Source organism: Megalops cyprinoides, chromosome 24 (genome assembly GCF_013368585.1).
Source record: "Megalops cyprinoides isolate fMegCyp1 chromosome 24, fMegCyp1.pri, whole genome shotgun sequence".
NCBI classification, from domain to species: Eukaryota; Metazoa; Chordata; class Actinopteri; order Elopiformes; family Megalopidae; genus Megalops; species Megalops cyprinoides.
In genome coordinates, this window is record NC_050606.1 from 4,148,490 (window position 1) to 4,174,220 (window position 25,731).

Consider the following 25,731-nt stretch of genomic DNA (forward strand, 5'->3'; position numbering starts at 1 on the left):
CCTAATGAAACATATTGGATGGAAGTAACAGTGGCTTTTAAACTCAGTGTCTGATGTGTTAACACTGAATACGAATTCCATCGCGATGGGTAATAACATCAACAAAAAAAAAAAAAAAAGGGAAAAAAAACATGGTCCTGCAAGAATGAACGAGGCAGACAAGCAAATGCACCAAGAGCTATTTATTAGCAGAGCAGACTCCCCCTTTACAGACCTGGTAACAACTTCAAAGTTATATACATATTCTTACAGCATTTACACCATTAAAAAGTTTTATGTTTTTACCAAGGAAAAGCCGGGAGAGACGTCGCTAAGGGTGATGAGGTCACGGGCTGGATGCGCCTGTCGCTCGGTACCGGAACAGAGAGGGTCAGGGGCGGGAGCGCGTCATGGGACACGGAGACGAGGGGGCGGGGGGGGGGGGCGAGCCGGCTGCAGGGGGCCTGGGGGATGAAGCGGGGTGTGTCTGAGAGCAGCACGAACCGGGGGGGCTGTAACATGCACCTGCAGCCCTCGGTTTCACACACGGAGACGCTCTCGCTCGGAGACGGCCCCTCGCCATGGAAACAACCTCGAGGGGCTGACGCCGCAGTGTCCGATTGGCTGCTGGTGGGAGCTGGGCGCTAAGGGCAATGGACGAGCAGCCATCTTGAATCAGTCTTTATTTTGTTGTAGTTTTTTTTGTAGTTTTGTTGTTTTTTTGGATCCTTTGATCTGGAGGCGGGGTCAGCCGGGGTTCTGAGAGTAGGAGGGGCTATGAGAGTTCGGGGGGGGAGAGTGGGCGGAACAGGGGTGTGGTTGCAGGCCCCGCCCCTCAGACGTGCGACACCCTCTGGGACTCGCGGTGCTGCCGGATGCTGTAGAGCCACTTGATGATGCGGGCGTTGCGCTCGACGGCGGAGATGCCGTAGGGCACGTGCTCGCCGGCGTCGTCCTCGTCGCGCCCGTCGTCCTCGCTGTGCCGCGAGTGCTCGCAGTCCGAGCTCACCATGCTGGCGCTGCGGAAGTTGAGCGAGACGATGTCGGAGCCCGCCCGCGTCAGGCCCTCCACCGCCAGGTGCTCCAGCTCGTCCGGGTCCAGCCCGCACAGGTTGAAGAAGCGCTCCACATCGGCGCCCGCCCGTGCGTAGCGATCGCTCAGGTCCGACTTGGAGCGGTGCAGGGAGGGCCGTTTGGCGGCGCCTGCCCCGGGCGCTGCCCCCTCGCCCTCGGGGTGGCAGGGGGGCGGGGCGTAGGGCTTGGGTGGCAGCGGCGGGGCGGAGCTGCTGCTGGGGGTGGCCCGCAGCGACTTGCCGTTGCAGATGCGGCGGATGTCGGAGGAGCTGTGGGAGACGTGCAGCCAGGCGTCGCCGGCCCGCTCCTCCAGGGGGCGCTTGCTCAGGTTGAGGTTGCTGCCCTGCGGGCTGCCGCGGCTCTGGGTGGGGAACACCTTGAGCGACTCGGCAAAGGAGCGGCGGTGCAGCTCGGCCGACTCGGAGCGCTGAGGCGCCCAGCTGCGGGCGCTGTGCTTGTGGCTGGCTGCCGACGCCGCCCCCTCCGAGCTGTTCAGGATGTTCTTCAGCATCTCCAGGTTCAGGTTGTCCCGGGTCACGCACGTGTCCGACTTGGCGTTGTTGTTGGAGGCTTTGAGGGCGGGGCTGCTCCCGGCCCGCCTGGGCCCGGGAGCGGGACCCGGGCCCGAACCCGGTCCCGGGCCCGGGGGGGGTTTGACGGGCTCCTGCTTGGCATTGATCACCTCCTGGCTCTTGACGTACTTGGCCTTGTCTGCCTCGAGGCGCTCGACCGCGCTGAGCCGCTTGGGGTTTTGGTCCACCTGCCGGCGGAAGTAGTCAGGCCCTTTGTTGAGGATACGCAAGGGAACAGCGGAGGCGAAGGAGCTGGCGGGGCCCGCGGGCTTGCTATCTGTCTGTAGCGTTTCGATGGGCATGCTTAACCGTCTCTCCCCGGCGGCCGTCTTGGACTCTGCGATTGGCTCTCCTCGGAGAACTGCCCGGATACATGTGCATCAAGCCAGATGATTGGACGATTAGTTCTCTCTCCTCTGTCGACCGGCCCTCATCTCCCAGAACGTCGAACAGCAGCCTAGCTCCCTCCTGCTCACCTACTTCCTTTGTGTGCAGAGCAAGTGAAAATCTGAGGGGGGAAAAAAAAAAAAAAAGCAACCAATCGGTCATTAGGGATCAGGTGACATCACAATCACAATAAGAAAGAAAAACAAAGGGGCAGATCTGCAGCTGGCTGCTCTTATTCACACCTCCAATTTATCCGAAAACACCTCATGTCTGGAACGCCGAACATAATCATTTGACATGAAGATGCATGTCAACACACATATAACTGTATCTATGTCCTGTACTTATGTAATATGTCATTTCAGCACACACACACACACAATGTAAACACAGTGGCTTACCAATTAATACATCTGCAACAACACAAACACACACGCTGCCTTGCTGCCCCTTAAAAAAAATGCTCGCGAACATGCTTCCCCGTTAAACGACGGCTTCGTGCCGTACTGTTGCATTCCAGGAGCTGCGCATGATGTAAATCAGACAATACATTTCTTTGCCCCTCCCCCTAGATTTTTAACCCTTGACGTGCGTTCCTAATGGCTTATCATAGTCGGGGGCTGGCAAGGAGCCTATCGTTCCTCGGCTCAGTGCAGGCGCAACAAACTCGCACATTCCTCAGCAACGGTGCGCATATTTCATGGTTTATTCATAGGAGGCAGAGTTTTCATCTCAGCGGCGAATCCCAGGCTTCCAGAGCATGTCTTCTCACGGCGTTTTGTAGTGATGACAGTGTGTGTAATGAGTTTCCCCTGCTGTCGCCTGGATACACCGAGATCAGAAGAGATTTATAATTCCTCCAATTAAAGGCTGTCAGCACACTGGAGCGGGGGGCTTGAGATTTCACAGAGTGATCCGCGCAGGAATATTTACATAACCCTCCCCACACTCCATCACACACACACACACACACACACACACACACACACACACACACACACACACACACACACACACACACACACAGAGGCTCTATCTGTTTAAAGATGTCCAATAAAATCACTCACATCACACAGGTCCGAATGACCTTTCAAAAGCTGTCCTCAAATGTAGTCCAACAGACTCAGAGGCTGTGAACTCCACCCATCATTACTGCAGCTAACATGCCTAATGGCCTGAAAATAATGCATAATGGAGTGTGGAAAACCGTACTGCACATATCCAATGTAAACATGTGCAGCAGCACCCACTAGTGGCTGGTAGTGGCAGCACACTGTTTCCATGCAGGAAAACGCCTCCCCTACACTTCTACAGTTACTGAGAGTGGTCTTCAGTACTCCCAGTGTTTCTAATGTTTGAACTAACCCTTAAAATATTAAAATACGTAATTACAATAGTAGTGCAAAATAAAAAATGTGCCTAAAACGTTCTGTTCTGAGGTTCAGCAGCTGGTACTGGCCTGTCTGCTCTTTAAAATGACCCCATCTTTTATAAATTTCAGTTAATCTCTTGAGGCAGCTGAATTGCAGAAAGGGCCCATTATATTCAAACGCGATGCTCTCCATCAGCTGAGGGCTGTGGTAATGAACCATGCGCTGGTTCTGAATCTGCTGTGTCTCTCGGAGTTTAACGCGCTGCCGTTCGGCTCTCGGCGTGTGACGCTCCTGTGAGTGGGCTACATGTGGGCAGACCACGAGAAAAAAAGAAAACAAAACACAAAACGACCCATCAACGTCACTCTGACGCCCCAAATTACGCTCACCCGGTCCTGGCAGCACACCCCCATAGCCCCCCACACACATCACAAGGCCCACTGTTTATAAAAAGCCAACTCTTTATAAAACGCAGTACAAGGGACAGGGTTGTTGGATGGACTCTAGATCTCAGAGCATCAAGAGTCATTGTTCCTGTGTGCATGGAGTCCCTGCATATACAATAGCAGTCATTCATGAACAAACCACACAGTCTGTACGTACATGTACATATTTAAATGGTCATTTCTGTGCATCTGTGCATGCAAATGGGTATCTGTGTTAGCGCATGTACCTGTATCTGTGTGTGTGTGCGTGTGCATGCATATATGCGCATATGGGAGTGTGTGTATCAAGGCAATGTTTACATGCAGGGGAAATCACACGTTGGAAAAACCCATCTCGGTGATTTTAAGCAATATTTTTCCCTCCACTTTTGCCCAACTACTGGTGACTAAGAGTACAGAAATAGCGGCTCTAGGCAGCTCAGAGAGGCGTATTTTTATCTGCATCACCCAGAGGGATGCAATGTTCAGAGGGACCGTGTGCAGAGAGCAGCATGGTGGAACAGCATCGACACTGTGCGCATTCCCAGATCGTCCTGATGAGGATTGACTGCTAGCGTGGGCTCGGTGAATGGGGTGGGCCATCCAGGTGATATAGAGATCAGTGCAGTGATCAGAAGGGCAGGGCCTGTCTGTAGAGGGCAGGGCTGACGGAGAGGTACACCTTTGATCTCATGCGGGGAGCTGAAACCCTGTCGGGACATGAGGCGTGTGTGTGTGTGTGTGTGTGTGTGTGTGTGTGCCAGCAGACCTGCATTCACATCAATTCTAGTAAAATGAGGGTCATATAAACACACAGGAAATACAGGAAATCACTCCCAACGACATCATCTCAGTTTAAAGAGCTGGAATGTTTTTAAAAGGAAGGAGAAAAAAACATTGATCCTCAGATTACTGTCCTGGGCACAGCGTCTAAGTACAGAATTCAGCCTAGAAGTGAACCTTGCAAGTTTCATTCGTAATTAATGCACTAATTAAAGGTGCTTATGGCCAGAGAACGCATGACGATCATTTCCAGTTATACTGGCATTCAATAACAGACAATGAGGACAGCTTCCTTCTTCAGGTACAGTCATCTCTGCTGTGAGCTTGCCGACATTCCTACAGCATTCTGGGACCTGGCTCACACAAGTACCATCTGAAAGACTTAAAAAGACTAAAAAGACTTCACCAGGATTCTTCTTCAGGCAGGAATACGATTAAACCCTCTATTATGTCCACGTTTTGCACTTGGCTGGACTCTGTGTAGTTCAGACAATCACAACAGCTGCATTACACAACAGAACAAGGGCTTGAACTGTGCTCATCAGTAAACATCCAGTAGGGGGCTTTTGTCAATATTTCTATAGAAAGAGAAGACAAAACATAAGAAGCTAAATGGGAGCTTTTATTTACTCTCTCTAGAGTCAGTTGTATCTGCAGAATAAACATTTCCAGGTCTGGGCTTTTTCATTGAGTTTACACAAAGGGCTCTGCTGGTCTTCAGAGTGTTCTGGGGGATTCTGGGTATACATGCGTGGGTGCCACGTGTTCTCCTCTGGGTAAGAGAAGGAAGAGGGTTTGCCATGTGATGAAAACGGAGACGCTCAGAGCCTTCCCCAAGCGACCCGAGACCAGAGGCCCAAACCGGGCCTGAGGCCGGAAGCAGACCTGTTTCCCAGAGAACTCAACACCACACAGTGCTGAGGCAAAAATCTCCGCTGCCCCCTAGGGACCACCACCTGCAAACAGCATTCTCCGCTTCTGAAAACCACATCTGCAAAACGCATCTCGCAGCGGATTATAAAAAATGATCATTACATCCAGCCGCTTGTGATCCACTGCATTTTACTTGAAAGTTAATGAGTATATGATGGACTGTCACTTTTATTATACTGTATCAGTTGTGCTCATATTTAATTAGGTTAAAGCGAAAAGGGTACAGGGAATTAGGGAAAAGGACATGAGCACAAAGACTGTGTCCGTGCTGGACCTGCTACGGAAGAACAGCAGCGGCATGCTAGCAAGCTAACACTAACTCTGACAGTAAACACCTGCTCACATTTCCGTAGTTCATTCAAAGTCCGAGATCATAATTGAGGAAGTTTCGAATTAGGCTTCCTTCCCACACACACACACACACACACACACACACACATTGGTGCAGGCACTAAACAAACGCAGCCACGCCACCACACCTCCGACTGAGGGCGCTTCTGATTTACGATCCGAACGTGATCACAATTCCAGACGAGTCTCGGGGCGAACGCAAACATCTGCTGTGTGTAAATGATCTGTGCTATTTAGGGAGTTCAGTCCGCGCAGAGAAAGGACACAGTCTACACAGCTGGAGACAGGAAAAACAAAACCACAAACCCTAACCTTAAAAAAATAATCATAAATTAACTGAAATTAAAAACTGATTTGTCTGTGTTCCTGCGTGAATGTAATTGATGGTGCTCGACAGGACAGAAGAATGGAGCCACGGGCTGCCCTCTGAACGTGGTGCAGATCCTTTCATGGTGCCAGTGTAATCCTTACGTTAGCCCCGTCTCTATTAGAGGGGCCTGGGCAGCTCGATTCTCAGGCCCCCGAGGGGTGCGCCGAGGCGTCGCCTGATCAGAAACGCGTCCGCGGGGGGGGCGCGGTGCTGAGGACGCTGTCGCCGCGGCGTCTGGGTCGCGTCGCCGTGGAGAGGCGGGCGCTCCCGACGGGGGGATTCGGAGAGCAGCAGGGGGGTTGCCATGCCAACGGGCCCTGTTAACGGTGCGCGATCGGTAGTTCTCCGATCCGTGGCTGTCCGGGAGCCGCTGGCGCTCCCGTCTGCAGCGAGACCCGCCTGCGCGCTCTTCCCGTGCCACGCCCTCACCGCCATGCAGGAGCGACAGCATACACGCGGCACCAGCGAATTCATCTGCCTGACGGTAATACGCAAGGTAATACGATTGTGGAATGTTGTAATATTATTCATGCCATCATGAATGATTAATGAACTGTGTTTTTTTGGTAATAATAAGACGATGGAGAAGCTCATGATGGCTTAACGCATGTCATTCTGCATAATAAACAGGTAATTATCTTGTAGATCCTCCTTTAGCTTTTATCATTGTTTCACACCTCTTTGGAAGGCTGTTGCACACGTTCTAGAAGCATTCTGGAAGCGTTCTGGAAGCATTCCAGAAGCTTTCCTCTGGTAGTGCATCCCACACGGTTTACATCAGTCTAGTACTTCGTAGCTGCAATTTTGTATCCCAAGGGTTCTCAGTGGGACTGAAGCTGGTCCACTGCGATGGCCTCGATTCCCTCCTCCTCCTGAAACCACGCCCTCACACTGCTGGCACAGGCGCCTCCACATTCCCAGAATGCTCTCTTCTCTTGGCTCAAGTCTCATGAAAAGGCTCCACATCAATGAAGAAACTCAGGTCATCAGGCATTTAACTGAATATAGGAGTGTATTTCTGTTTCTGGTGACAGATTCAGTTCGGCTGCCAGCGTAATTAGCAAACTGCCAAATTAGCAAACCGGCAAACCCAGCCATCTTTTCCCATGAACAAGGATAACTGAGCTGCTATAGCAGATACCCAGTGGTATGAATGAGTAATGTGCAGACTAGATTAGATGCAAATTGGCCTGTATAATCGTGCCTGCTCAGCGTATGTGCTGTAAGTGCACTCAGAAACAGGTCTGCTCTATCCCACTCCATGAGGCTTCTGGTGGTCGTAGTTCCCAGAAGTCTCTCTCCTGGTCAGTGAGCTTCAGAGCCTGTGAGCGCAGAAAGCCCACGTCCTTGGAAATGTTTTCTCTCCTGCCTCATTTACATTTTTGTCATTTAGCGGATGTTCTTATCCAGAGCAACTTACACAGGTCACAGTTTCACATGATATCCATTTATACTGCTGGATATTTACTGAGCCAGTTGTGGGTTAAGTAACTTGCCCAAAGGTAAAGCAGCAGTACCCCGCCGGGTAATCAAACTGAGTCCTGCTCCTTAACCACTAGGCCACGCTGCTGCAGGTTCAGTGTCTGACTCCTGCACACGGATCCAGAGGCAGGCAGAACAGGATCACACAGCCCAGCACCGCCAGCAGTATCTGACAGCCGTCTCCAATGGGATTTCAGAGCCGGAGGGGAGAAAGCCATTTGCAGAAAAGACACACACTTTCAGGCCCGTCTTTGACTGGGAGCTGTTAACGGACTCCCCGTTAGCGGTTTCTGAACTCAGCGTGGGGTGCCGGGATTAGGGTGCGTGTGCGTGAGCAGCAATTCTGAAAGAAAACGTTACTGCGGTGTTAGATGAAACTCCGGGTTTTCGCCAGAACGCAGAGCGGATTATGGGCTTTACGAGGAAACGCTGGTGAGAGGCGCACGGATGTGGGGTGATTCAGAGGGCCCTGCAAGGAGGCTCTACTCCTCAGCAGGACAGCAGTAGGTTCTCTCAGCAGTAAAGCACGTTCCCCTGACAGACGCGCCGTCAGTAACCGTTTCAGAACTGGAGCAGACACTGTCGGTAATTCTTTCTGAACCACAGCAGACACTGCCGGTACCCATTTCTCGACTGCAACGGACACTGTCAGGAATTGTTTCTGCATTGCAACAGACAAGGTCAGTAATTGAATTGAATCAGACTGAATTGAATCGCACCCTTTCAGAAATGGAACAGACACTGTTGGTAACCTTTTAAGAACTGGAACAGACGTGTCCGGGAGGAGAGACTTACTCGGAGGGGTCGGATCAGCTCTGCATGTCTGCGCTGATGAAGAGGGAGAGGCCGATTCCGCCTGCGTAAGACTCAGGTTCTGGAAGGTTCTGGCTGGGTACTGGCTTTCTCCGGCTCCTCTTTCTCCTGCAGCTGTGAGCTGTCAGTGGGGGTGATTCCTGCAACACGGCCAGGCACAAGCAGGTGAGACAAGCCTCACACACGCACGCACGCCCACACACACGCACGCACGCACGCACAAAAACATGTATGCTCACATACTCTCACACCCAGGCACACACACACACACCCAGGTGCACACACACACACACATGTATGCTCACATACTCTCACACCCAGGCACACGCACACACACCCAGGTGCACACACACACACACACACACACACACACACACACACACACACACACACACACACACACACAGCGATTCTGCAGTCAGTGGGAGTGTACTGTCACAGAGAGGAGAGAATGCAGCCCTTGTGCGGGATGCTTCCAGCGGCTGATCTGCAGTCAGGAGATTAACCCGTCTCTCCCGGCAGGTCTCTCCCGCTGCTCTCCAAGGTGACACAGGAAGTCTGGGGCCTTTCCGAGTCTGCCCTGCACAGCAACAGTGGAGCCCCGCCCCCTCTCTGCCTCTGCTGCAGCAGAGGCCCCGCCCCCGAGCCTCTCTCTGACTGGAGCGCACTCTTTCCGCTGCTAAGCCCTGCTCACAGAGACACGGCCTGCCATCCCTCACCCCCGACACCCTGCTGCCGTATCGATCACGGCAACAGCAGCCAATAGCAGCCGCTGATGTGACATCACTGCCAACCTAACCTCACGTACACGCAGAGAATAAACGACCCGAAGACTGAGGGCATCGGAACACGTTCTGTGTACAATATTTACCGCCGGTTTTCACGTATTTTAATGCCAAGCTGCCTCACCGAGATTCTGACTCTCCCACTTGCTGCCAACGGTAAGAATCTTGATTTAAACCCAACGCCAGCGTGACACTGTCCCCGCCTCAGCGTGACAAATGACATCACGCCACACTGGGGACAGGCTGTGTGGAGCAGCATGTTCTGAAGCGCGAATGCCTTTTCACAGACAGCGGCCTGCTGTTCATGAAGCCCCTGGAAAAATCAGTCAGCCTCCTGTCCTATTTTTGGCTGGATGTGCTTTTTTTCCCCCCTCATCCTTACCTCAGAGAACTGCACTTCAGCCATACAAGGAGAGTTAAACACACTCACAGACCTGCCAGGTGCAGAATCACTGATCTCAGGTCAGCTGCATGCAAAAACAGGGGAGTCTCGCTGATCTCAGGTCAGCCGGGCAGAGACACAGAGACACCTCACTGGCCTCAGGTCAGCCAGACAGAGACACAGAGACACCTCACTGGTCTCAGGTCAGCCAGGCAGAGACACAGAGACACCTCACCGATCTCAGGTCAGCCGGGCAGAGACACAGACACGCCTCACTGATCTCAGGTCAGCCAGACGCATAAATAAGGGAAGCTTACAGGTTGCAGAGCAGTTTCACTCTTTTCCACTCACAGTTTGTTGGCCAGATTAAAGTAAATATCATGGATGAGTGAAAATCCAAGCAACGAAAAGGAAACCAAAGACGAAGCCCGCAGACATTTCATTCAATTTCCATGTAAAGAAATCATAACCAAGCACATACCACACATCGATACAGAGTCACACCATGACTCTTGGTGTCTTTACGAATCAGAGAACAGTGGGAAAACCAGCCTTTCTGAGCACATTTTGGACTTTTCTGCCTCTCTGATGAAACAGCTCACATCTTGGTGGTAAAGCAGCTTTTCTCATAAGCTGGAGGAGGAAGGTGGGGTTGCAGACTCTCAGTGTGCGGTTCGGAATGCTGAACTGCACGCAGAATTATATGCCACAGCGCACATGATGAAATATGTTAAATTTGCATTTTTGACCCTGGTTCTCCTTAATCTCCAGATGCCTGGGAGATGAAAGAGGACAGATTCTCTTCTGCCTGTCACGGGAGAGAAGCTGCGCTTGTTGTGACCGGGAGACGGGCCACAGCCATCCGCGGAACGTTCCAGATTCCTGACCTCTGACCCCGCACGCGACAGCGATGGAGAACATGAGACATCTCCAAAATGAAATTAATCCGCAGTGCATGACAAATCAAAAATGCTCCTTAAGTCCTCCCAGCCGCTGTCTTGATTAACCCAGTTCTGCTTCTGTTCCTAGCCCTGAGTGGCACCGGTTAACAGAGAGCTGGACTGCGGCCTTCTTGGACCAGAGCTGCTACATATACTAATCTCGTGCTTTATTACATCATGTTATGCTGAAAATATGGTTGCTTTGCGTCCGCAACAAATCCGCTCTGCGCGTCTGCGTCTTTATTATCTCTACGGTGCAGTTCTGGTGGATCGCCCCATTTGTGGGGATCCCAATACCCAATAACACGCATCACCCAAAAAATAACAAGGGTGTCCAGGGGCGTGCTGGGACACAGTCCAGCTCAGTGTCCTGGGGTCGATTCCTCTCAGGGCGTACTCTCAGACACACCCTCTGACCCGTGCCCAGAGAGACACACACAGGCAGCCAACTCAAAAAAGGCCAGCCTATTTACTTTCAAGCAACTAACACAGAAGAGGCAGGAAATATCCTGTCAAAAAGCCTGATCCATCAGAGCCAAAGATGATGGATTCCATCTAGAATCGCAATGACAGACGAATCGGATTCCGTTCCACCTGCCTCCCCTCTCTGATCTCCACCAATCAGAGGCTGTAGCCATGACAGAGGAGGAAGCAGCGTTCTTCAGGGGAAAAATTCCTGCTGTCATTGTCTCAGTGCACGCAGTACCGATGAGGTGGTTTTCAGTCTCCTTAGCCGTGTTTAAAACTGTTACGCCAGTTGGTGATAAAGGATAAGTGGTCCATATAGCAGGTCAACACTCTGCTACAGTATATCAGCACAATCTTCACAAAAAAAGATGTGGCAACACAGTGTTTTAGTATTTACACCCCCAGAACAAGCATTCAGAACCACTTAAGGAACCTCAATATGTGGAGAAGTATATGACACACACAGCTCCTTCATCTGTTTAAAGTTAGTCTTCCTGCTCTTTGCTTAAATACAGTTATGCATCATAATGGGTCTGGCAGAGAGATTGCACAGAGGTGGCTGGATATCTGATTTTAGTAAAAGTAGCGCTTCTCTGCAGAGTGATAGCGCGGAGGGGAACGGGCGGGGTCCATAGACTTTGGTTTGGCCACCGCGAGGAGGCAAATCCAGGCTGTGGATCTGACTCTACACGTCAATCACCACCATGTGCTTTTGTCTAGAGCCACCAACAACATGGCGTCTGCCCCACTAAAAATGTAGGTTACAGACAAAAACAACGGATTTAAAGATAAAATTACAGATATGACACCCTATTTTAGCCTATTTTTACCCTCTGGAAAAAAAAAAACTAAAAAAAAAAAACACAGCCTCCATAAACAGGTGGAAGGCTGTCCAGGTCTCGCTCTCTCTGTCCAATGCGTGGATTAGCAGGCCCGTCCGGAGGTGACCGAGTGCGGCGTTCTGTAGGGGAGGCGCGTGGCCGTTTCGCTGAGTCAGGACTGCAGCTACGCGGCTCTCCTCAGGGTGTAACACTTCATCAGCATTCTCCACGCAGACCTGTCTCACACTCGGGACGGGGGGGGGAGTCAGACGCCCCGTCTGGGAGGCCGTTTCTGTAAACATTCCTCATTTTCACCGAACGAGACGCCCGGATTTGGCCCGGGGACCTCCGTACCCTGACGGAGAGCTCGCCGGGCCGACAGGCAGTCTGGTCATTGCGTTACATTACTCCCATTTAGCAGATGCTCCTATCCAGGGCGATCTGTAAGTGCGGTCATTCAGAGCGCAGATGGGAAATTACAGTCCGTCGCAATGCAAGTGAACTGTGCAGGTTAGCCACAGTTCTGCTGGGCCAGCAGTGTAGCATAGCGGTTAAGCAGCAGGACTCGTAACCGAAAGGTTGCCAGTTCGATTCCCCACGGTGGGCACTGCTGCTGTACTCTTGGGCAAGGTACTTAACCCACAACTGCCTCAGTAAATATCTAGCTGTATAAATGGATAGAATTGTAAAAACCTGCAATTGACGTAAGTCACTCTGGACAAGAGCATCTGCTAAATGCCAAGGATGTAATACTGTAATACGCAGCCAACGCAGTCTGATCAGGACGCTGACAGAGCCCATGTTGCTGGGCCTCTCCACGGGCCTTCAGAACCACGCTCACTGGACCCAACAGGCAACCTGGACTATGCTGCAGCAGCACAGCTGGGTATCTCCGCGGTAACGTACGGAATACAATTAGAAAGCTGCATTCAGACGCACAAAAGCATGAGACTGCAGACATCAAGTAACACCATGTATTACCGTTCACAAGATAAACTTATTTCATTCCAATGGTAAAATAATGATGAGGAGAATGTAATGTAGAAGAATGTAAATGTAAATGTAAGAATAATAACAGAAGAACAATAATAAGCTGACACACCATGGTGCTTGGAATGGGAAAACAATCATTAACATTTTACCCCTCTTTCAAGGACAAAAAAATGAACCCAATCTAAGGGTATTTAGTCTAATCATATTCCAAATACAGACAGGCAGCAACTTCCTCACAGAGAAAAGGGTGAGAAACTGCTAAAAAAAAAAAAAAAAAAACCCAGACGTGTGATTGGAGTCTGTCTGGAAACAGTGATTCTCTTCCCTGCCTGCCAGCCTTTAAAAAGACCCACCGATGAGCCAGTGCCATTTCCACAGAGAGGGAGAGACCGCCCACGCCTGCACTGCGCTCTGTATTAGCAAAGATAAACACTGGCCTTATTCTGGAGCGTGTGTCTGAGGACACAAACGGCGTCACCGGGACTGGGACAGAGCTGTGGAAAACACGCTGCTGGCCGTGCCCTGCTAAACCACGCTAGGACACAGCTAAAGCCATTAACTCCGGCATCATCACACACCTCCAGGCCAAGCAACGGCGAAAGTGAGATACACAGGCGCGCACACACACACGCGCGCGCACGGGCACACGCACAGCGGCTTATCATTTCAGACTCACTTGTATGTGGCCCATCTGGTTTCTGCAAAACTTTCTGCAAGCATGACACTCGCATGAATACCCCACAAACACGCTTGTGCACGCGCATGCACACACACACGCACACACATGTGCGCACGCACACACATGCACGCATGTGCACACACACATACGCGCACGCACACGCGCACGCACACACACACACACACACACACACACACACACACACACACACAAAGCCAGAAATCACCACAGGTAATGACATCAGCTTCTTGTGGAAGCAGACAGTGCCTTCTGCACACGCTCAGACTCAACACAATGCTCCGCCCACCGATCTAATCCAATCAGAGCCGCTCAGCCCACCCTCTGCCAGGGAGGGGCGGTGACGGTCACACGTCGAACATGAGAAAGGCTTAAACCAACCCCTCTTCCCAGACGACCCGATCCAGACGCCCCCTGTCACAACACTCGGCCTCCATCCCTTCAGCCTTCACATTACAGAGGCAGCGGGAGTCTCGGCTTTCAGCCATCATTGTTTACGGCAAAGACACAGGCGTAGAGTCGCAGTGGCAAAGATTTTCAGCCAATCAGAGCACAGAAGCCTCCACGACAGGGTCTTCTTGACTCGCTCTGTGGTTTTAGGGAGTATGCCTTCCTCACGGGTCTGCAGAGACAGCTCTGATTTCTTATGAAAAGTTAATGTGTGGTGTGGCGAGACAGAGAAAGAGAGTGAATCTATAATGGTCATGTATAAAGACTTGAAATCCTGTCTTTTATTTTACACTCTCATCTCTTTGTTACCATTGTTTTTTTAATCAGGAGGGTACAGGTACCACAGACACTCTGACAAAGGGTTTCAATGACACCTGGAGGTTATACAGACACCTGGAGGTTATACAGAACCTCCTGCCCTCACAGCCAGAAACAGCCAATCAGTGCTGGAGTATCACATTTCTTTCACAAATGTCAGTACAAAAATGACAGTACAAAATCGGACAGATTAAAAAATACATTCTTGGTGAAATGTCTCGATTTGGGCCTATTACAGTATGAAGTATTCATCCTTCACTGACCCTAAGATTAAACAGATCAACAGCTTCTCTGGCTCGTCAGAATTATAAAACGGCTGTTCGCTATAAAGCTTGCCGTCGCTGTAACTTAGACCCAGATGCATGTTAAAAAGGGACTGATCTCTGGTTCCAACTGCGAACATCACACCATTCCTGCATGGTCCAGCGTTCAGATAAGCGCTTTAATGTTTTGGCCTAACTCGGCGCAAATGGCGGTTTGCCCAGATGCACAAGGCACATGTCTCCTGAAGTCACCAGCCAATCCTGTTCACACGAGACAAGTTCTTCTGATTCTAGAATCTACTGACTTTTTCCTCACCTCTCTGAGTGTCCACCTGTGTGAATTCACCAGCTGATAAAGTTTGCTGAAACTTACAAGCCATTTTACCTGCTGGTTTTCCAATGCATTTTTAGGGCAACCCCCCTCACGTTCACAAAATGTACCACAATTTTCGACAAATAATCTCTTCAAAGTTAATTCTATCTTTGAATTCTGCACACAGAAGAAGCAGGCGTTCCACTTGTTAAAAACGATATAAACATTTCCAAATAAAGTTTCATTAAACTACACTACCTAAACTACATAAACATCAGGGTTAAACACAGCATTTCAGCAGTTGTGTTGGTTTATTTCTCAATGTCTTTTTGCATGACAGCACACTAATGTGCTCCACAAAATACATGCCTGCAAAAAGCTGGGGTGTTGTGTGACGAGAGCCGACACCCCCCCCTGCCTCCCGTCACCACGGGAACACCCAGTGCGGGCGGGCCAGATGTGAGGGGTTACCGAGGTCTGGCTCTGAAGTAATAAACCTCAGGGACATCTGGAGAGTCAGTCCCGTGTGAAAAGGGCTTCAGAAACAGAACAGCGGCGAGGTGACGGTGCTTTTTGGATGCCCCTTTTCCCCCGCTGTGACTCTCCTATCCCTCGAGTGTCTCTTCAACAGGAATCACATGAGACAGTGCCAGTCTGATGGGGGTATCTACGTTACATTACATCACAGGCATTTAGTAGATGCTGATATTCAGAGCGACTTACATAGGTTACAATGTGATCCATTTAAACAGCTAGATATCTACTGAGGCAATTGTGGACTTTGCCCAAGGGTACAGTAGCAGTGCCCCAGTGGGGTGACGAACCAGCAACCTTTGGGTTACAAGCCCTGCTCCTTACCACTATGCTACACTGCATCTAAAATTCAGGCACCAGATGACTCCAAAAACACAGCGCCCTGGGGCACTCCAGAGGCCCCCAAAGATGCCGACACCCGGTCACAAGTCAGCTCAGAGGCCTCTCGGCAGACGCAGACTCCCTGTTAATTGACGGCAGATTGCTCCTCGCGAGGCACGCTGATGTCACTTTGATTAAACGCCCATTGAGCGTCTAATCAACCGGCAGCGAGAATCTAATCACTAATTATCTAAGCGTTAATTTCAAATTAGAGGCCCTTTCTGACTCACACCGCGACGATAAAATAGACCCCAACGTGAAATGCATCTGATGTTGCTGCCAGCAGATGACACAGTAAAAAGAGATGGGAAAGAGAGATTAAGGACTTCCCCACCGTCCCGGTGCAAGCACACGCCAGAACCCAGACCCCTCCGAGACCCCTCTGCTTTTGTGTCCATATAAAGAGCATTCCTCTCGCTGGTTCTAACAATATCTTTGTGTTATGGTACTTGCTAGCACTGACAGGCTATGGAAAGAAGCTCAAAACAGATTCCTGCAAACGCCTATGGGCCTAAACACAGACTGGGGCCCACACAAGAATAGTGAGATTATTTATATCTTGGAAGACACACTCAAAAGAAGCTGGAGAAGGTCTACACAAACCCTTATTTGTGCGAAAGAAAAGTTCAACAGATTTCTTTAACGCTCACAGTCACTGCTAAGAGAGCTGTCCAGCAAGCTAAGCTCAGCCCAAAGCTAATTAGGCCCTCCGATATCTCAACTAATTGCTCCCCGAACTGGGGACCCCCCACTCTCGAACCCACGCACTTACGCCCTCTGGACTCTCGCCCGGCCGAGCCCACCTTGACGGCGCACTTCCAGGCCTGCCGCAGGAGGAAGCAGACGATGACGGTGCACATGTTTGGGATCCTCCTGCGTCCCACGCCGCCGAGCGCCCCTGCGAATGGCGCCGCGCCCGTCCCCTGCGGGCCGCTAACCCCCGGCTGGTCCCAGCCGGATCATCGCCCCCACTGTCAGGCCCCGTTACGCTAATCCCGCCTGACCGCCCGCTTTAAGACGCTTGGCTGACATCACACTCTCCCTGACTCCCCCCGCCCCCCCCCCCCCCCAAACCCCAGCACCTCGGGTGCTGATGTCACTGACGATGCTGGCTTGTTTGGGACGTCGGCGGCCAAAGTTTTTGGGGTGTGACCTTGGCTGAATGTTTTTTTAAGGTTTTTTTTTCTTGTTTAATCTTAATCTGGGTGCATGAGTGCATGACGGGGTCACCTCGTCCCCGAGCAGTTTCCTGGAGAGATTACATCTGCCGTATCACTGCATTTTAATGCTAACGGCCGAGAAAAAACCAGATCCCCTGGGGCTGAACACCTGCTCTCACACTCGAACCCGACTCGACCTCGGCTGGGTGACAGAGCAGGCGTCAGTAACGAGGTTGGGGTCACCGACAATGTTTTTAAACTCACAGAAAATCACATCAAGAGAGCAGCAAAGGCATACACGGCGAACTCTGCAGCGAAATCACCGCGACAAGAACACCAGAATGTCCTGGAAGGCCGGAAGCATGCCACCCACAGTCACCGTGCCCTTCCCTCTCAGGGACATTTCATTCAGTTTGATTCAATTTCTGCGCTTAATCTCAAATCCCATTCCGGCAGATTACAGGCAACGTCAATTAGGCGGCGGCTGATCCTCTGTGCTTAGAGGAGCCGACTCCGCCCGTTTTAATCAGGTGAGACAAACGAGCGCGGCCCAGGCTATAAAAGCAGGCGCTGGCAGGCGGAGCAGGTGCAGGCAGACGAGTGAGACGACGGCCGAATTTCCGCCGTCCATCCACGCGGCGTGGACAGTTTACAGTCAGAGGAGGATGGCTCAAATGGAAAACTACAGCAGTGTGCACAGATTACAACCACACTGCTGCTGCATGTGGATCTGAGAGGTGTCAATCACCTTAACACTGTGCTGTGCGGAGGTGGAGTTTAGTGCAAGGACTATTTAGGGCTTTAAATATTAATTAAATACTACTAGTACTACTCTGTGCAGTATTCCATGGTTCACTCCATGCCAACGGGATGAGGTTGGTAGCCTTCATGTTCAGATTTTACTACCCCAAAAAAAAAATCACCTGGGGGTATCTGGACATGGATAGAAATTGTTAATCTTACAAAATGTCTCACTTCAAGTCTGACCTGACAAATCTCCAGAAAAAGTGAAATCAGGACCTCAGCTATAAGACATACCCAAGAGAAAAATATCATTTGCTTAGCAGGGGTAAATTGCCTATCTTACATTCTTTATGTTGTCCATGTGTACAATGGTTTTAATAAAAGCAATCCAGGATAAATGCTGACCTTAACTGTACAACAGCATGGGATTTGACCCTGCAACCTTCTGCTACATGTGCTTGACGACGTCAAACTATGATCACTGGTGTCTTTTTTTCCATGAAGTAAGAATTCTGAGAGCTGGGCAGAGCCCTGATTTAAGCTGCAGGTTCAATTCCAGCCGTAATGAGAGTGCGTTCGCTCCAAACTGGACTCTGTCGCCCGAGGGCCTACCAATCGGATTGACCCTGGATGACTCAGACCAGAGTGTGGCCCAATCGAACACAGGAACTCACTCTCCAGTCTCCGGGCCACCTTTTCCATCAGAAAAACGATATCGCATGCCAGCACGGTTCCATCACACACCAGTGCGGTTCCATCACACACCAGCGCGGTTCCATCACACACCAGTGCGGTTCCATCACACACCAGCGCGGTTCCATCACACACCAGTGCGGTTCCATCACACACCAGCGCGGTTCCATCACACACCAGTGCGGTTCCATCACACACCAGCGCGGTTCCATCACACACCAGTGCGGTTCCATCACACACCAGTGCGGTTCCATCGCGGTGTTCGCCCTGGGGTGAGAACATCGCTCACCGGGATCCAAACGGAGGGAGAAAGGAATAAGCCGTTTACTGTCTTGTGAGGGGGGGGGGGGTCAAAGGGTCACCTGCCTTCCCAGTCCAACACCACTGACTCCTCGGGCAGTGGATTCAGGTCACCTTTTAATCCCGCCGTATGGCGGGCCTCACACGGCTCAGAGGTTAACTGCAACGTTCCCCACGCCCACTTTAATTACATCCAGGGGAATAACGAAGGAACGCAGCCACAGGAGACCCCCTGGAGAGCGTCAGCCATCAGAAGCACAAATAACCCTAAGCCATTTCCGAAGCCATCGGGGCTTCTGATTTGCCGTCTTTGCGTGAATATTCATGAGAGGGTGCGGCTGAGAGCTGACCTTCCACGCCTAGCACACCAGTGCAGACAGCACCACGGACTCACAAAGACACAGAGACAGAGAGGATGGAAAGAGGAGGGAGATGAATATCTGTTTAGTAAATAAAATATCTGCTCCCTGTGACCTGGAACGCTACCTGTGTCAGCTGCATGCTAATTCAGGACCTACTGTGACAACACAGCTGGTCTTGCATTGTATATAAATAGAGTGCCGTTGGGAGACATCCCAAAACTGAAGTGATCTGTTTTGACAAGAATTAAAAGCTGAGCTCTCAAAACAAACACCTAGCTTTTTTGCTTACAGTTAGGGATGTACCAACCACATCCCACATCAAGAGTGCTCAAGAAGCACATTCATAAATTCTTAGTACATCCAACTACACGCTTTCATAGAGGGGGTGTTATTTTCGGATTTTCTCATATGCAGGTACCTTTCAAAGGACATATTTCAACAGCGGTGAATCCAAAAGCTCTGATTTTTAAAGGCCGCTGTCGAGCCAACAATTAAAATGACAGCAGTAATAACAATTGGCAAGTTCACATTCAAAGTGCAGAGTGTTCGTCTCTGACTCTGTGAGGCCGTTCTTGAGTATGTTATTTTTGTCAGCCTTCCACCTGGGGGAAGTTCAGTCCCAGAACCCTTTGAGAGAGGCCATCTGTTCCCGATGGATCCTTCAAAGGCTGTTTTCTTCCACGCCTCCTTCAGACTCATTTACTCCTGCAGACAAGGATAGTTTCATCTTCCCTTATTTGGCAGAATGTCCAAATGCTCTAAGCCCCTAGAGAGGGCGATCAGAGCTGTCCGAAGACCTCTGTTCCACACCTCCGTCTTCTCTCCCATCATTTTGATGAGTTTCTGACATCTGAAACTCCATCAGCAGCCTTCGGCCGGGTCGTTCAGTCTCCTGCTGAGAGATGCCCACCTCAACCTATTCCCCCATCAGTCTCTACCCTCCACTCACTGACTAACCTGCTCACTGAACCCGATCCCTTCTTCCCTCCTCCAGACCATTACCCTTGACCTCCTCCCATTCCTGTCCTCCCTACCCAACACCTACCCGACCACCGGCCATGTCCCCTCTGCAAAACAGAACTACTGCCCAGTCTCTCTCCTCCCATTTCTCTTCAAAACCATTAACCTGCTGGGGCTCCCGAGTAGCTCAGTCAGCAAGGTGATCGAGTGCAGGCTGAGCCCTACGGTCCAGGTTCTATTCCAGTCACGTCAAACAGCCGAAAATGACGGGAGGCCACAGCAGCAGGAAACCTGGCTTTGCTCCACCAAGGCAGGGTTGGATTTGTTGGCAGGGTCTCCTCATCTCACTACACTCAGGCACCCTGCCAGTTGCACAAATGATGTCAAATGATGATATAAGCGGTTTTCCTCCAATGGGCGCCCGCTTCACTGTGGTGCACTGTGGGACTCGTAGTTTGAAGAAATAGCAGCTGTGTACGAGAGGACCAGAGGATTGCATTCGTCTTACTTCTGCGCCCCTGCACGGCTGTTGTCATGGTGAGATAAGCCTAATGTACGATCCCAAAAGAGGGTTTACGTAAGAGGTGGAGACAAAAGACAAAAATTTAGCAGAATCGCAAACCATCACCTGACACAGGTATCTTTTCAGACAGCACATCTACTGCCTAATTAGCTGGCTTCTGTTACTCTTAATTCTCCTTTGTTTAGCACTGTGCATTGTAAGGCCTCCTGGATAAAAGCGTGGATCACATGACAGCGTGAGTATCACAGGTCACATGACTGTGTGTGGGATCTGCCAGCCTTCCCCACACCCCTCAGTGCAGGTTGTTGTCTATGCCCGACAGCTCTCACCGCTGAAACCGGGCGATGAGTCATTCGCTGCCCTGAAGGACAGCATATTCTCTCACCAAGAATGCTCTCACCCTGCACAAGCTAACAGATCACGCACTAACTGGGGGAAAAAAAAAAACAAAACAAAAAAAAATGTGTGAGCGAATGCCAGTTTTTTTGAAGTGAGTCATTATTTATTATGAACCGGAGTTTCATACAGAGCTTGGGGGGGGGCATAAAAAGAAAGGTGGTTTTATTATACGTGTATATTTGATATTGGGAGCTGCTGAATGTTCAAGTATCAAATGAATTTAATAAAGACGCAACCCTGGAAAAACCCAGAGAAGCAAGCAGCTGTTCCACCGTGAAATCAATAATAAAATGAATGGGTAGCCTACAGTATATATTTCATAGGCTGAATGTTTTTTTTTAGTGTGAGGGGTAAATCTGTTCAGACAGATGCAACATCTGACTGCATGTTGCTCAATATTCCTGCGTTAGATCCGCAGCCAGGACCTGATCCTCGACGGCCCTGCTCGGTATGCCTTCATTTCCTCGCTTCTGCGTCTCAGACGCCGCTGGCTTCCCTTCCGAGGTCGCCAGGGCAATGGTGAAGCACAACCCTGCCGCCCCCTGCTTGGTGCAACGTGCCTTTTCAACTGCAGTTTCCCCTCTGTATGCTCGTTTATCGAACCCGAGACACTTGCTCAGCAAGGGACCCTCGAGAGGCCGCGGGATATTCTGCGGTGCTGAAGGCCAGGGGTGCACGGCTCGCCCCCGGGACTCACTCGCAGAAAACGCTGCAGGACATTCCATCGCTACAGACGGGGAAGATTTCCTGTAACTGCCCTGATTCTGTGTAATACTAATGACCACGTCACCAGATCCCCCACCTCAAACCACGAAAAAATCTGAGGAATCCATCACAGAATGCTGTATCTGACATAATAAATTGCAAGCATGTTATTCCATTATTACATCTTAAAGGCAATTTTCTGTAAAATATTCTTTTACACTCTCACACATTTTTAATCAATTATGAAATGCAGAAATTTGGAGGAGACTGGTCACATGGTAAATGGCATTAAGGACTCTCTGGTAATTCACTGGTGATGCCCGATGGTACGTACTGACCACAGACGGCTGAATTCTTTGACGTTGCACGGTACCATCATTTTGGATTCAAGTCAGAAGGATTACTAGGTTAGCTGGAGGGAGTAAACGGCCACAGTCAGCTGTAAGCCATTTCTCCGCTGCTACAGAGCCACAGAAAAGACGTGCAGGCAGACGAGCATGATGCCTCTGTGTTTCCCGTCAGTGTAGCTGCGTGTGGAGTGTCTGAAGCATCTGAAGCCAGGGACCGTGATCAATCGTCACAGAAGCTGCCCGTAAGGGGCGGCTGGTGCTCAAATACGTCCCCGTTTCGGTTTAAAGCATGCAAATGAGGCGGTGCATGGGGGGAGTGACATAGAGAGCAGCTTTAATGGCCATCACAGTTTATCTTTCGCTTCATCTCGCCCTATCGCAAGAATGCAAAAAATGTCGAGCTTTCTGCTTCCTTCACGCAGCCAGCTAGGCCTCTCTTACCTTCCCGGTCAGGAGCGGTCCCTGCAGGAGAGAGCTTCTGTTTCGGGTGCGTGACAGACACCATGGTGCTAAACAGATGGCTGTGCAATTAATCTCCCCGATCGTGTCAATATTCGCTCGCCGCGGCCGGTCTGGCTCGCGAGCGCGTTCGTTTTTTTAACGTTAGGGACTTCAGTAACGAAGACAAACAGGGTTGTGTGGCTGTTAAAATGGCACCGTGGAGTCCGAGACACCGTGTACACTTTCACTCACGTTCACTGTGCAACAGCTGTCCTTGTTTGTTGTAACACTACTGTTTGGCATTTGCTGTATTTGATGTCACTTTTGACGTCGTAAGCAAACACTACAAGAGACACAGGAACCTGAGTCAAATCCCTTGTATGCGTAGAAACACGCTTGGGCAATAAATTCTGATCCTGAACCCCCCAGGTAAACAGCGCTCTGCTCGGCTGAGCCCCGGTCCCGCTGCAGAGGGTCTCTCTCTCTCTCTCTCTCTCTCTCTCTCTGAACACAGGTTCTGCTTTTGCTATCACAGAACCCCTCCGGAGGAACGGGCCACGAGATCCCTCCTCTAGCTCCAACGAGGCCTGCAGAAACCTCCACTCTCACACACGTCACAGGACAAAGGAAACCCGTCCTAACAAGCTGGTGACCAAAACGCTGTCCTAGTCTTTGTACTATAATGAACAGATGGAATAGATCCATATCCATAGATCCATCGTGTTGTGAGTCATAAGGGCAGAGATGGCTCACCTTGGTTTCCTCATCCACTCCAGTGTGCCCAGTTCCTGCGTGTAGATGGCTTTCTCAACACCGCAGAGAGCACCCATAACAAAGCATTCTCTTCTGCCCCAAACGGACTCAAACCCCGTTTTTATCCCACTGTGGGCCACAATGTCCCTGCTGTTCAACACACACAGAACATTTTCAGGACAATATCAGGCCAGGATCAGAATCTCCTGTGTGAGCTGGCCTGGCCTACACCCACCGCCTCTGCACAGCCCTGGTCATAAAAACCAAATAAGTTTAATGACAAGAGCAGACCACTCGGCCTTTGTGGGCCTGCAATTTTGCCTACAGGCCAGAGAACGTCTTGCGCTGTGAAACATGTGATAAAAGTCTCTGCTTCCACTATGACCTCCTGGTAAGATATCCCAAGCATTACTGACTCACCGCCTGAAAAGTATGCCCTAGTATCGGTGTGAAATTTACTTTTAGCCAATTTCCCTTGTGTCTCTACCAGCTAGCTTGTACCTTGTCTGGCCAACTACTGAAACTTTGTGACTAATATTGTGACTCCTTGTATGCCTTTGCTTGTGTTGTACTCTGCCTCACTTCTAAGTCGTTTTGGATAAAAGCATCTGGCAAATAAATAAATGTAATGTAAAGGTTTCTGTTATGTTGACACAATTTCAACTGGAAATCTGAAACATGCCCCTTTTAAAATTTAAAACGCCAGTCAAGTCCTCCAACTTCACCTTTGCTGAAGCTAAAGAAAATAAGAGCTGAAAGTATCCCTTTGCAACTAGAAGCCTACGGTTTACACCCAGACCCAGTCTTGCTGTCTTTCTCTGTAGTTGTATACACCAGAGCTGTTCTGTGCACCCAACTGTCAGCACTCTCTTAAGCCCAGAAAGCTCCAAGTCACAGCTGAGAACTGTCAGAACTGAGCATTCGGGGGTAACACTGCGAGAATACTTCCAGCACACACGGTCTGTGTGCACCCACAACGCACTTCGATTCGCACAACGAAACAAAACAGAGAACCCACATCTAACAATAACTCACTGAACCACTGAAGAATGCATGACTTCAAATGCGCCCGCACGTCTACGGCTAGAAAGCACGACACCTATATAAAAGGAATAGGCGTTACCCTATGGGAATCTGGCAAAAAATCGCAAAACCTTTAACCTGGCAACATGTTTTATGTCCTGCCTTCCAGTAAAGCTGTCCTGATCCGACGGTAGTGATTTACTTTTCCAGCGAAAACCTGCTTTTCGCAGCTGGGGATCACGCCTGGTAATGAATCAAACGCACTTTAGCACCTGACTGCCCTCTATGGTGTAAGATTTGCGGTACATTTCCGCGGCAGGTGCGCTAGCTGGTACGCCGAATCCACAGCACATAATAAATTTTCCACAATATGGTGATGATGCTTAACGGCTTTAAGCCGAACTGGTTTTGCTGAAATACGCAACGATTTCGACTGAGAAATCGACTGTAGTTCTGCGTATCCCCGGACATTAATTCGGCTTGCTAACTAGCTACCTCGTCTCACTCTATTTTTGTCATTAGCCCAGTTCAGCAATGCGGGCGATAAGCAATCGATGCACACACAGTCTGCACCGCGGGTGCCATCTGTTTATTGGCGATGTCAATGCCGAATAGGATCAGATATCAAATAATACTCACAAGACATCGAAGATGGCTGGCTTGGTACCTAGCCAGCTAATAACACGGGAGCACCTTGAGGACAATTGTCCTCCAAGGCACACAATTTTCTAGCATGCAAACAAAAAACGATAGTGTCCCTTCATCACCATCCAAGACAGCTATCAACGGAGAGCCGATGAGAGTTTGCCTGTTTTATATGTGGGTATTAAGTATCTGTTCAGTAAACCAGCTGAAAACTGTCATAAGACAACAGTATATGATGCGAAGCCGTTATTAAGTCAGAGATCGCAATGAGCAAGCTAGCTGTGCGACACGTTCAGCGCGAGGAACAATCGTCCCCCGACTGCATTGTTCCAGCGTTAGCCGACGTTAGCTTGCCACCAACCTGAAAACCGCGATTTGACACATTATATGTAGCCACGATGTCTCAATAAATCGGTCGTCAGTTACACTTTCATTTTGTGCCGTGCATTAAACGAGTGACACCTTGAAGTAAGGGCAGCTTGCTAGCCAGCTGTGTCTACACATCCAGTCTAGCAGCGGAACAAAGACACAAGAAAGGTTTCCATTGGAATAACAGCGCAGCCTCTGCTTTTCCTGCAAAGAATATGTTGCCTGTTTCTCGGTATTGTTTTAAAGGCATGCCGGTAAATGCCATTTACCTTCGTGTTTCGGGACCACTGGCCAAACAGATGTTGCGGTATTCGCAGGTTAGCCGGTGCGCTCCGTACCGTTATAGCTACCGCTGATGCCTCCTCTGCCCAAACAAGTGGCAATTTCAGTCTGCACGGTGCACTGTAGCGATCCAC

General features: G+C 50.2%; 1 protein-coding gene across 1 annotated transcript; it reads right to left on the reverse strand.

The window, feature by feature from the left end:
• Positions 1–421: 421 nt before the first annotated feature.
• Positions 422–25,731, reverse strand: LOC118771271 (protein FAM110B-like). Its single transcript, XM_036519218.1, has 3 exons — positions 25,585–25,731; positions 8,525–8,682; positions 422–2,133 (listed from the first exon to the last, which is right to left on the reverse strand). The coding sequence occupies exon 3, from the start codon at positions 1,925–1,927 to the stop codon at positions 815–817; it is 1,113 nt and encodes a 370-aa protein (XP_036375111.1). The 5' UTR covers positions 1,928–2,133; positions 8,525–8,682; positions 25,585–25,731; the 3' UTR covers positions 422–814.

Bases quoted from the DNA above. Each gene is read 5' to 3' on its own strand.
- LOC118771271 (XM_036519218.1), bottom strand. From the start codon at position 1,927: ATGCCCATCGAAACGCTACAGACAGATAGCAAGCCCGCGGGCCCCGCC.